The sequence below is a fragment of the Halichoeres trimaculatus genome, unplaced genomic scaffold (assembly GCF_033239565.1).
Source record: "Halichoeres trimaculatus isolate MK-OKI-2021-1 unplaced genomic scaffold, fHalTri1.1 fHalTri1_scaffold_23, whole genome shotgun sequence".
Lineage (NCBI taxonomy): Eukaryota > Metazoa > Chordata > Actinopteri > Labriformes > Labridae > Halichoeres > Halichoeres trimaculatus.
Window position 1 is genome coordinate 3,075,131 of NW_027437201.1, and position 12,686 is coordinate 3,087,816.

The 12,686-nt window shown below is 40.0% G+C and overlaps 2 protein-coding genes across 2 annotated transcripts; both read left to right on the top strand.

The window, feature by feature from the left end:
* Window positions 1-273: 273 nt before the first annotated feature.
* Window positions 274-3,237, top strand: pus3 (pseudouridylate synthase 3). The gene is made up of 7 exons (XM_074663364.1): window positions 274-433; window positions 753-1,147; window positions 1,218-1,495; window positions 1,580-1,763; window positions 1,882-1,991; window positions 2,091-2,263; window positions 2,788-3,237. Exons 1-7 carry the CDS (start codon window positions 313-315, stop codon window positions 3,057-3,059), a joined length of 1,533 nt encoding a protein of 510 aa, XP_074519465.1. The 5' UTR covers window positions 274-312; the 3' UTR covers window positions 3,060-3,237.
* A 177-nt stretch (window positions 3,238-3,414) lies between these two features.
* On the top strand, window positions 3,415-12,135 carry dcakd (dephospho-CoA kinase domain containing). The gene is made up of 5 exons (XM_074663263.1): window positions 3,415-3,756; window positions 7,230-7,356; window positions 7,855-8,058; window positions 10,664-10,751; window positions 10,987-12,135. The coding sequence occupies exons 2-5, from the start codon at window positions 7,245-7,247 to the stop codon at window positions 11,270-11,272; spliced, it is 690 nt and encodes a 229-aa protein (XP_074519364.1). The 5' UTR covers window positions 3,415-3,756; window positions 7,230-7,244; the 3' UTR covers window positions 11,273-12,135.
* Window positions 12,136-12,686: the final 551 nt, after the last annotated feature.

Here is a 12,686-nt window from a genome sequence, read left to right on the forward strand (position 1 = left end):
CATGGCTATATTCTTGAAATTATAACAGGAGAACTAAAGATTGAAGTACAAGTTCAGGCAGGGAAATGCCAACTTGTCAGATATCATGACTGAATTTGTGAATTTAATTTGGCATGCAAAGTACAAGTGTCCTGTATGATGTTTTTGTTTTATGTTTTTTTTTTTAGTTAAAAACACAAATTCATGAGTGTATAGTGGTGTATTACAATCAAAAGGGAAAAAAAAGGTCAATATTTTTTTTAATCTTTGCTCACTTGTTGTCGCTGAGCAATCTTTCAGTCGACTACATTTCCCAGCAGCCCTGTGGGAGAAATGCGTCCGCTGTCGGAACTGGTCCGCATCACGAAACACTGGAAAGTAACGTGGACACTAGCGACCCAGAAAACTCACTGCAAAAACATATATTTCAGCACTACTGGGGGCGAAGTTAAAGGTAATGACGCAGGTTTTAAAATTAGTATTTTACCGGTCACAGCATTTAGTTTTTGTGTTGGTAAACGGAGCGGTGTAGCATGTGAGCTAGCAGTTAGCGTGTTTGTAGCACTTAGCCTGTAACTTCAGGTACAGCGTTAGAGGCTGACAGTAATATTAACCGATATAACTTTGAAGTATAGATGGTAGCTTTGAGTTTCCCTGTTTGGTTTTGAAAGTCAAATTATATGAGATAACTGCGCATGTGTTTTTGTTTGTGCTAGCAGAGTATACACCAACTTTTTGAGTCTTTCTTTAACAGTCTCTTTTTCGTTTACCAGGCAGCATGTCAGAGGCTTTAACCCAGCGCATTAAACAGCTGGAGGCAGAGCTGGAGAGGCTCAAGTCCCAGCTGAAGGAGAGCAGTGATGCTACAGATGACACAGACCTGATGTCCAGTCTATCTGACGGTAACACAAACGGCAGCAAAAAGGGTAAGAAAGCAGGCAAAGACCGTCCCTTTGACTTCTCTGCCCATCCCCGCCGCCATGTGGCTCTGCGACTGGCTTACCTGGGATGGGTTTACCAGGGCTTTGCAGTCCAGGAAAACACTGACAACACTGTGGAGGCCAGACTCTTTGAAGCTCTACTGAAGACTCGTTTGATTCAGGATCGACAGAGCTCCAACTATCACCGGTGTGGCCGCACTGACAAAGGAGTCAGTGCCTTTTCTCAGGTGAGCTCAGTGAGACTCAGGGACAAGTTTCTGCATCTGCTGTTTAACTTAACTTGCCTTCTTTTCCTAGGTAATAACTATAGATCTGCGCTCTACACAGTTTTGTGAAGGACTGGGCATCACGCTCCCTGAAAACTGTAGCATCAGCTCCAAAAATAAAGCTTCTCCCTCTGAGCTTCCATATGCAAAGATGCTGAACAGAGTCCTACCTCAGGACATCAGAATCTTGGACTGGGCACCAGCAGCAGAGGGCTTCAGCGCACGCTTTGACTGTCAGTCACGCACATATCGCTACTACTTCCCCAGGGGATGCTTGGATGTCGCATTGATGGCAGAAGCTGCAAAAAGGTGGGCGAAGGCATTAAGTCATTTAAGTTAATGTAGGAAGGAAATACCAGTTTTTGGCTGAAGAATGAATTTAACACCCAACAGATATGAAGGCACTCATGATTTTCGCAACATCTGTAAAATGGATGTGGGGAATGGAGTCCTGCAGTTTGAACGGACCATCTTGTCAGCGTCGGTGAAGCCTGTGCAGCCACAGTGTGACTCCAGCAAAGACCAGTATGATGTCTTTATATTTGAGATAAAAGGACTGGCCTTCCTTTATCACCAGGTACTTTGGTCTTTCCATCACATTGTAATAGTTCTGCAAAACAATCAGCTCATCTCAAACTGTTATAGTTCTGTAAATTGGGCTTTTTTAACATGGTGTCTCTTTTGTTGTGATGCAGGTACGGTGCATGATGGCACTGCTTCTCCTGATTGGACAAAAACTTGAAGCCCCAGATATCATCAATCAGCTCCTGGATGTTCAGAGTAACCCCAGAAAGCCTCAGTACAGGTGCTTTCACTAATGTTGTGTCACCAAAATACCACTTTTCCCCCAATCTCAGATCGCTCTGCGTAAATCTTTCCTAAACATCTCTCTCCCCGTCTCCAGCATGGCAGTCGACTATCCCTTGGTGCTGTATGACTGTCACTTTGAGGGTTTGAGCTGGCAGCATGAAAAAGAAGAGGTGAACTACGTCCTGTCTGCTCTCCAACAACATTGGACTCAAAGTGCAGTCAAAGCTCACGTCCTGCATGGGATGATCCAGGGTTTGGAGACAATGGGTGAGATTTACAGTTAGTTCAACTGACCAATCAGACACCTCTAAATTTTTCAAAAAGACATATTCCCAATGAAGTTGGTAGACCTAATATCCCCTCAGTTGTAGCAGGTTGCTAGTTTAGATCACAGTATGTTGAGTTTTTATTGTATCTTTCTAAAATACAACTTTATTTTTGAGGGTAAAAAAGTTTAAAGCTCTGAATATTAAAAACAAGTTTGTTTTGCTGCTACAGTAAGTACAACATCATTACTACGTTTGCTCAGTTAGGTAATCCACCTTGACCCTTTAGATTATTTTGATTTTCTCAAGACTCAAACTCTCACAAGAACCAAAGAAGCTTTCAGCTCTCACAATATTTTTCTCTCAGGTTTATAATTTTACACTAGGTCACATACTGTAACTTTATTTACATTTGTCTGTGAAATTTGTACCTCTTGGCGTACTATGTCCATTACTAGAATTTGTTACTGATCTGATCTGTTGTGCACAAAGGTTCAGTGTTAAATAACTCGTCTTGATCCTCAGGTGGAGTGTCCTCTAACCACTGCTGGCTGGTCGAAGGCACCAGGCAGAAAAACTACAAGCCCCTCCTGGAGCGCCCGTGCTGTGAGAGCCTGGAGTCCAGGATTAACCATTTTGTCAAAAGAGGCCGACTGGAGCGAGAGGAAGGGGAGAATGGAGAGGAAACTGTTCATCGAGGGAAAAGGTCCAAACATTCCCATAGTTCCACCAGTGTGCCTGTTTCCTCTGATGGGCAGGTTTTGGAAAGTAATGCTGATCCAAATGTAGAGGATTAGCATTTTATTACAGGAGAGTGGACTTAAGTGGTTTTATTTTGTGTGAATGTTGATTGTGTCAGAGAATGTGCTTACTTAAGGAAGGAAACTGTTAATTTATCTTTTTATCTAATGGTTCTGTTCTTTGACATAAATGATTTTTTTTTTACAAGAGGCCAGTTGAAGATCATTTCCTTTTAAAAAAGAATGTCTATCATTGCTGTTAAAACACTTAGACATTAAATTTTGTGTTTCAAACACTAAACACGGGTATTATCTTTGAATGGCATTCGTTTCATTTGTATTTGCTGCCGTTTCTATGCATTTGGAAGTTATCGGGGAGCTTGAAACACTCGAAACTGGGCGGAACTATTGTGAAGCTGGAAACAACACCGGAAAGTTTTCAGGTAGCGTTCTACCAGCTAAGAGGCTAGGTCGCTAGCAGTCAGTTTAGCACAAGTCAAAGTATCAGAAATCTCTTCCCATCAATAGATGTTCCTCTAACGGTTTACTCTGAATGTGTATCTGAGCCTCGGCAGTAGAAATGTCTGCTTCACGCGTTTGTTTTTTAGTTTTCGCTCTGACCTGAGAGACTTCTGCTAGCGTTAGCCTGTTAGCATTCCTTCTTGTTTACTGCAACAGCCCCACCACCACTATTAATCTTCGTGGAATTCCGCTGTGCTTTCAGCCCATTTAAGGAGCACCACTCGTTTAAGAGGTAAAGACGAAAAAAAGACAGAACACATATCGTAACATGACAGTTACATCATAATAGTTTAGTTCTGGCACCACTCATTTTTATCTGTGTCAGTGTTATACAGTGAATTAGCTGTAAAGTGTCCTGGGGGTTTGTTTTGGTGTTTGGTAAAGAAGCACTTTGAAGGTGATATCCCGTCCATCACAATACAAAATTATCCAAAGATGTATAAATACATGTGTATCTCGACACCTCCACAGCGGTGGGCGTGTATTTAAAGCCCAGCGAAGCCTCAGTAAAGCGTAAAACATTATAACATTTAAATATCGCTTTGTATTTTTTTTATTTAATTATATTAAAAAAAGGCTTAGTTTTTAATCATTTAAATCTATTTTGCCATTCTTTGATTTTAACACGACAAGGGCAGATAAATTAAAAATACATACATTAAAAGATTTGCTGATTTAGCCTTTAGCCCCTTTGCCTGCCGATGACCGGAAGTCATTTGCATATCGCCTCCGCCCGTGTAGGCCTAGACTCTAGAGTAGTGTATGAATCAGAAAGTTAGTTTAACCGTGTTCATAGTCCTCCTGTATGCATTTATACATCTTTCTTAAACCATATATTTTATTTTTAGTCCCTAAATTTCCCGTGTTTACTTAAAAGTTTATTTAAAATTCACTGTTTGATATACTGGACGTTTTGTAAACAATAGTAGTGGTGTGTAGGTCAATAACGTGACGCCCACTTTTTTGGTCAGACTGATTTTTTTTCTGTTGAAAAAACACTCAAAATACATAAAAAAGAGAGCATGTAAGTCTTGTACTTTTCCCATATACAGAACCACTGTAATTTCTCCAAAAATTTTAGTTATAAGTAATTTTTGTGCTATCTGAAGTGTCAAAACATCATGTGGGGCGACCGTCCAGCCTTGACTTCTATTCGGACAACTGATTTAAAATCACTTTAAATCCATTCAAATATATCTCTTTGCCTATTTGGCATAATTTCTAATATGTTTTGCCTTCATCATAGCAATTATAAAGCATTTGCCCATACACGTCCATCATAATATAAAAACAAATTTTGTCCCCTGATTTTCATTTTATGAAATATCATCGGGGCGACCATCAAGAAAACACAATTTTGGAACTTTTATTTTGAAACCACCTCAAGGACAAGTTATGGCATCAGCCAGACACATCTAAGGGATCCAGGGAAACAACTGGAAGGTTGCTAAGACTATCTTATCCAAGCAAATAAATCTATCTTTTAACTACTTCTATGCAGTGAACACTTTTGGGTATCATGTGGGGCGACCGCTCCAAAACTGGGAATAATACATTTTTTCTGCAAATTGGTATTTTGATGATAAATTTGTGAGGGACATGTCATAAGAAGAGTCCAGTTTGGTTTCTTTAGTTAACTGTTGGCATGTTATATTTGACTAAACTTGAAAACATCATCTGGGGTGACCGAGTATCATGTGGGACAACTACTGCTGAGGGTTTTAAATGATAGATTTATGTCCTTTATTTGTAGGGCCTGTTTATTTCGAGAGAGACACTGCCATTATAGGATAAATTAATAATAAATTTAAAATAAGTAATAATTACGGTTTATGAAAAATGAAAAGCTACACAAGCCTGTCCTTCTTAAACTGTTCATTTGATTAATGATACTTGTTCAAATGTTAGTGATGTTAAAGAAAAATATTAATTTTGGGATAAATCACGGTCGCACCAAATGACTTTTTTTAAAGGCTGTCTTTTAAATTCAACTTAAAACACACTAAAATCTCTTAATTTGTGTTTTTGCATGAATGCATATGCACTCTACATTCCAAATGTTTGATCAATGGCCAGATATATCCTTATTTTTAGTATTTTAAAATTGGCTCGTTGAAAAGCCTTATCCGTCAATGATCCGTGTACAGACTATTTGAAGGGCATGGGCCAAAAGAAAACAAAAGGCATGCACAGTGCTTTCTTGCCACTGAAGAGGGCACAGAATTTTTTGTCTCACGAGGAAAATTTAACACATGTTTTGGCTTCTGAGAGGATACTTAAAGATGCCGTTTTATCACCAAAGAGGTCTTCTTTGCCTGCATCTTTGCCACCCAATAGGGAACTTTAGCGCATGTTTTGTCTATCAAGAAGGTAGCACGTATCTTTTTTGCCACCAAGAGTGATTTTCATATTTTAACCTTCCATGGGGGTATGTTTAGTGTTTATCCACCCAAGAGGGCAGTTTATAATTTTATTCACCCAAGAGAGCACTTTACCATGTTTTTTGCCTTCTGAGATGGCGCTTTAGGGGAAATTTTTGTCTCCTAAGTGGTCACTTTTTTTTAAACATGCGATTGGCTTCCAGGTGGGCACTTGAGTGCATATTTCTCAGCAATTGGACCACAAGCCTCAAGTGAACATACACAAAGAAGACATCAAAAGCTCCCCCAAGGGGATTTTTTTTTTGCTGCTTATGAAATTGGATGATATTTAATTTGATGGCTGAAAATAACGGAGACCACCAGTAAAAATACTGACCCTATGCCTCTCAAGGCTCAATTGGTATCAGTGGGAAGAGATCTCTATGGAGCTGATCTAGGCAAACAGCTCTATGTTTTGTTTTTTTTTTGTTTTTTTTTTGTTTTGTTTTTTTTTTAATTTTATTTTTAATTTAATTTAATTTAATTTAATTTAATTTTTTTAATTTTTTTTTGGGGGGGGGGGGCAGCGCTCTTCGCTACTTGATTTGAAATGCTGCCTCTGATGCACTTTCTTTGTTTTTTGTTTCATTACCAGTCAGCAGGGTATAAAAGTTTACTTTGAAAAGAACCTGTGTACATTCTGAAGAAATGTATTGATGGTAAACATTCAAATATTTCATAGTTAAGATAAATATTAACTTCAGTAATTCCATAAACTAATTTTTTGCCTTTTACCCAAAACATTACCAGTCTGATCTACAGTAGAGGATGCAGGTTATTATTTAACACTGGTATCAGATCAGGACTGAGATTAGTATCAGTATCGGTGGATACCAAAGCCCAGGTATCAGTATTGGAACCAGAAAAGTAAGATAAAGTAAGATTTCTGCTGCTGAAACAGCCATTTAGTGTCACATACAAAACACAAAACAAGTCCAATATGCAACAGGTTCACTGTTTTTTTATTGTTTAGTTTTTCTGGTGCAGAGATTCACAGATTGCTGCATTTAAGAGTTAAAGGAGATTCTCTGGCAAATAAAACATGAACATGTGTAAAGGACAAGGTACCACTTTGTCTGCAGGGGGCAAAATCAGCACAGCGCTTTAATAATCTCTGTGTTTCTACTTCCAGTGAGAAGTGGCATGACATTTTTCACATTAATATTTTCACATTTACGACACATTTATCTGCCACATGACATTTTCTTAATCAAGCTTTGATTAGTTTCAGTGAGTCAGGATGAACTGTATCAGTGTTATGACTGTACTGACATTTCTCTTTCAGTGTCTTTTCACCAAAATGTTCCTGGTGGGGCTGACGGGAGGTATTTCCTCAGGAAAGAGCACCGTATCCACCATGCTGCGGGAGCTCGGGTGCCCCATTATCGATGCTGATGTTGTTGCCAGGAAAGGTTGGTGCTCATCTTCCTCTGTGATGGTTTCAGGTTTTATGATACCAGCTGAAAACTGTCAGCGAGTGGCTGAGTGCTCCTTAAAGAGACAAGTCTTTTGAGTTGACCCTGTTTAGGAGCTTGTCCTACATCATTTGGCCTCTGTTGTAGCTTTGTTTATTAACACTGTGCCTGTAGGAGGTTTATCAAGACAAGCGCTGGGAGAGATAGCATGAATCATGACGGCCGTCTCTGCTGACTGCAGGGATCATGTTTGAGCTGCGTGGAGAGGATAATAAGGTCATGGGAGTAGATGAAGAGTACAAACCCGCATCCACAGTTTAAAGATTCTCCTTTTCTGGCCTTTTTAGTCTCATTGAACAAAGTGTTTATCCTGTCTTTATGTTTATCCATTGATGATTTTAGTCACACGTAAACCAAAGTGTTTGACACATTTGTCAAAAAAAAAAACAAATGATAAAAAAAGGATCTGAAATATCTGTGTTTTCTTGAGAGAAGTCGTGGAGCCACACACTCCTGCCTACTCCCGCATCGTCTACCACTTCGGGCCAGAGATCCTCCTGGAGAACGGAGAGATCGACCGGCAGAAGCTGGGTCAGATCATCTTCGCCAACGAGGAGAAAAGGAAGCTGCTGAACTCCATCACCCACCCCGAGATCCATAAAGCAATGCTCAAAGAGATCCTGTTCTACTTTCTCAGGGGTGAGTTTGGCTCAGTTATCGGTTAACAGTGAAACAGAGAATACTTCACTGAAAGCCAGCCAAGGCTGTTTGGCAGCGCTGCAATGGGCTTTAGGGTCTTAGGCTGCCTCTCACAAAGCTCTCTGTGAGCCAAGAAGAGGAAGATTTTAGAATATTCTCAACATTTATATGAGGTAGAAGGTGATAAAGGGAGTGAAAAGTTTCTGCACTCAGGACTTTTCCTTTAAAAATATGAACCTTAACTTTTTTTAAAACAAAACCATGATAAACTTCAAATACGTCACTCAGAGATGTTAAGTTGTCTTTTCTTCCTCTTTGATTTCACTAACAGGAAGCCTTTACCCAGAAGCTTCTGGAAGTTTTATTCATATTATGGAACTGTCAGCTAACTGCTAACCTGTGTTGGCCTGGCTGAGGAAATCTGTAAAATCAGACATTATAACAGGCGCTCTGATAGCGTAAGTTTTTGAGCCCCAAGTGGACAGTCAATGAATTACATTTTTTCGCTCTTAAAGAGGGGGTATCATGCTGTCCCATATTTCAAACAGAAATTTAAAGTAACAGTGCTGGATGTCTGCTCTCAACATATGCAGATTTTTTAAACCAATGCATATTCATATGATGCAGAAGTCCCTGTAAACTGCTCAAAGTGGTCCTTTCAAGAAATAGTATGAGACCTTGGCGAGATCTTCATGAGATTTGCTAAAAGATGAGGTCATTGCATAAGGATCTTTTAAATGGATCATGACATGTTGCAGGGGTGGGCCTCAAAAACCAAGGTCTGCCCCTGAAAGGCTTCGAGAGGGCTGGCCAAACAGGAGGAGGGGGGTTGTTTGCATGCAGTGCATGTGAGCAGAGCAGAGTGGGGAGCAAGGTAGCTGGATTTTGACAGGAGTGCAAAGTGGGGTGGGGGTGATGGGGTGGGACACCGTACTACTCAATAATAGCTCATTTCCGCTCAGAACAAAAGTCTGATGCATGCCCACATCTTGGCCAAAGTCTTTAGTAGACATGCGCCGATCGACTGGCCAGCCGATTTCCTTAATTTTTAGGGATCGGTGATCAGGGATTAGTGATTGGCCTATCCTTATATGAAACTGATCTTATATTCCTCCAGGAAGCTCTGACAGCCAGCTTTTGTTGCTTTTTGCTCTGAGACCTAAAACTCAGGACACTATGTTGGTTGTTTAAGTTAAAACACAAAGATTTTATTGTTTCACAGGTATTGATAAATGATTCTCAAGAAAATAAGATTGGAACTTTGAAGGTATATGCTGTCAGTTATATAAAAAAAATTAAAATAATAATAAAAATCAGTATTGACCGAAATCAATATCGGCAGGTCAGGCTTTCTAAAGATCAGTGATCGGCCAGAAAAAGTAAGGCTTCAAAAAAATATATTTTTATTTTTGGAGTGAGTGTGGAGTGGAGACGCCATCTGGGTTGAGCGCTGAGCAGTAATGGGCGGAGCGGCATAGTGGGACTTTAAGGAGGAAGGGACTGAGGCGTGCACCTCGACTCTCGGAAATCATCACTGCTTCACTCTGCTTACATAACAACAGTTTCAGGGTGAAACGCAAAAGTTTTGTTGTGTTTCTCGTTATCTTGTTAACACAGAAACAGCGTTTTAGCCGATCTAAAAGCAAACTTTTGAAAACGACCTCTAGAGTGGATTTTTTCTGGAACGCTGACACCACTGTTGTTGTGTGAACAGCGAGCTGGAGTTTTCAGTGGAAATGCTGACATCACACCCTGCTTTGCACATACAACAGTGAAACTACTGTTTTTACGATCATCGTAGACTACCATGTTGTCTGCTGAATCTGCTGACACTCTTTCAACAAAGTGTGCTTCTGTTGCTTCACTTCTGCTCTTAGCATTCAACAATACAACAGATGATCAGCTCAACTCTACTTCAGTGGAGATCTACCAAAAGTCGCTTCTGGACAAGACAGTTATGGTGCCACCTACAGGCCTGGCATGTTTACTACAGTGTTTTCAGTCCCTGGAAACACTGTTTTAAGTGTAAACACAGATATTTTTGCTTCATGTTTTTGTGATTTGGAGTGAAACATTGTGGTGTAAATGAGGCCTCAAAGAGACAGCAGCCAAAACAGTGTTATTTTCAGACCTAGGCTCTAATAAGGGTTTTTAAAACAGCAGTGTGATCAAAATAGATATTCTTAAAACTATAATTCAATTAAACATACTACAGGGATACCAGAAGCGCAGTTTAAATCTTACCAAAAAAAAAAGCAGTACCCTCTCTTTAAGTACTGTCTTCATGTTTCAGCACTGGAGAATGCTGCTCTGCTCAGGAGATCCTCACCTTGAAAGAAGTTGAGCACCTAGAAACACGCTGCATTAGAAGCTTGGTTTGCAACCTTTCATCCCATTCTGCAAAAAAACTGACAGCAAATTCAAAAATAGGATTATTTCAACTTTAAATCTGAAAAAATGCAGCTTCAAAACACGTGCTGCAAACATTTTTGAGAGCATTTCAGATGTTTTGGTGTTGTTCTTTAACTGTGATTTCTGTGTTGTTTCCACTGAGTTGGAGCTTCTAGTGTGTTCATACTGCCCCTTGTCACCTTTGTGTCCTCAGGGTACCGCTATGTGGTTCTGGATGTGCCCCTCCTCTTTGAAACCAGGCGTCTCACTCAGTTCCTGAACCACACTGTAGTAGTTTACTGGTAAGAACACGTTTCTTTAATTGTCCCATCACTGGCTCTTTCCTGTTGGACTGTTTGTGTCAAAGTCTCAGAGCTTTTTGTTTTTGACATCAGTCCATTCCGTGCTGTTTGTTGACTTCCATGTTACCTCTCTCCGCCCTCGCTGTGCCTTCTCGTCCTGACTCACCGCCTCTGGATTTTTTAACAGACATTCTGGCTGCTCCATAAATATCCCGCATTGTCTGTTCCTTTTCAGTGACCCTGCCACTCAGCTGCTGCGTCTCATGCAGAGGGACGGTCTGACCCAGGAGCAGGCTGAGCAGCGCGTGGCCGCTCAGATGCCGCTGAATGAAAAGCGCGGCTTAGCCAACCACGTTATCGAGAACTCCAGCAGCCGAGAGGACACCTATCGACAGGTCCTGAAGTTGCACACGAAGCTGGAGGACTCCATGGACTTCCTCTTAGTGAGGGTCATAGCTATTGCATCCACAGCTGGCTTGGGTGGGATACTGCTGTATGCGGCTAAGATCCTCTTGTCCTAACAGAGGACGGATGAAGGCGGAGGAGCTGAGTGGTCCAGAGAGGAGCAGGCGAAGGCTCGTCGGGGGTACAGATGCAATTTACTGTCAGATTAGTTTCACAGCACCCACCTCCACAGCTCAGAGGTGTGACCTGCTCTGTGGGCTGTTAACACGGACTTACATTACTGACACAACACGCACTGACATATGTGGTTTGGTGTGAAGGGTTTTTATGTGCAATTCAGACGGTTTTACTCAGAGACCTGAAGAACATGAAGGCAGAACCTGTGAAGCTTCGCCGCTGTTAAACCTTCTCAGCAGTTCTCACTGTTTAAAAACAGCTGAAACTTTGATTTTGATGCAGCCGACCACTCATGACTAAGATGCAGTCACCAAGTTGAAACTTTAAATTGTAAAAAACCAAGAGATTTTATTTTTAGACCCTTTAAGTGTTAGTAATTAGACATATTGGGAGAATGCATACATTGTAAATATGTTTGAGATTGAGCAGTTTTAGAAACAAAATTCTCTCGTTACCCAAGTCTTGATTCTGTTTTAAATCTCATTTAAAACATTCTCATCGGTAGATTTTTAAAACGTGACACATATAAATATCATGATTGTATTTTAATGACCTGTGTAATGAGGAACAGAATGTATCTGACAATCCATTTTTAATGGGAACAGCGTGAACTTTCATGAATTAACAGACTTTATATTTATCACTGTATTTTCTTACACTTGAAGCTGTTGTCTGTAAATACCAGCCTGATTTTTGTTTGTTTGTTTCTTGTCACACTCACTTGTTACTAAAACACATGATTTGTAACATTAGCTGCTGAGCTGAATCATAAAGATCAAACACTACTGTTTTAAAATAACTGTGTCAGGAATTTATTTGAGTTGTTATTTCCTACATACTTTATCTTCTTTGGACAGTTTTGAGGCAGTTTTTAAAGTCGTGTTGTGAGAGGAGGCGGTATCTGCTCAGTTTGAATCTGACTTTAAAGCTCCTGTGAGGAGATCTTAGCTGGTGATGAAGTAGACTGAAATCAGTTTTCAGCTTCCCTCTTTCACCCCAGAAGTCCACTAAGACCATTAAAGTGAAGGATATTTCTTTGCATCTTTTTTTATTTTTAATGTCTGCCACACATTCTGCATGGTAGGTGTCATACAAGGCAGTTAAGCCACTTGATCCCACATTTTCCCCTGCAGAATAAGTGCATGCTTTTCATTCCTTAGACCTCCAGAGAAAATATAATGTGATTTTTTTTTCATGTATATTTTTAATTTTATTATAATTACTTTTGTTGTTATAACTCATATTTTAACATATTTATTATTTTTTTTATTAATTTATTTTTCAATATTCTATTATTTAAACTTAAATTAGCAACCCAAAGTCAAACCAACACTTTAAGAGATTACAAAGGTA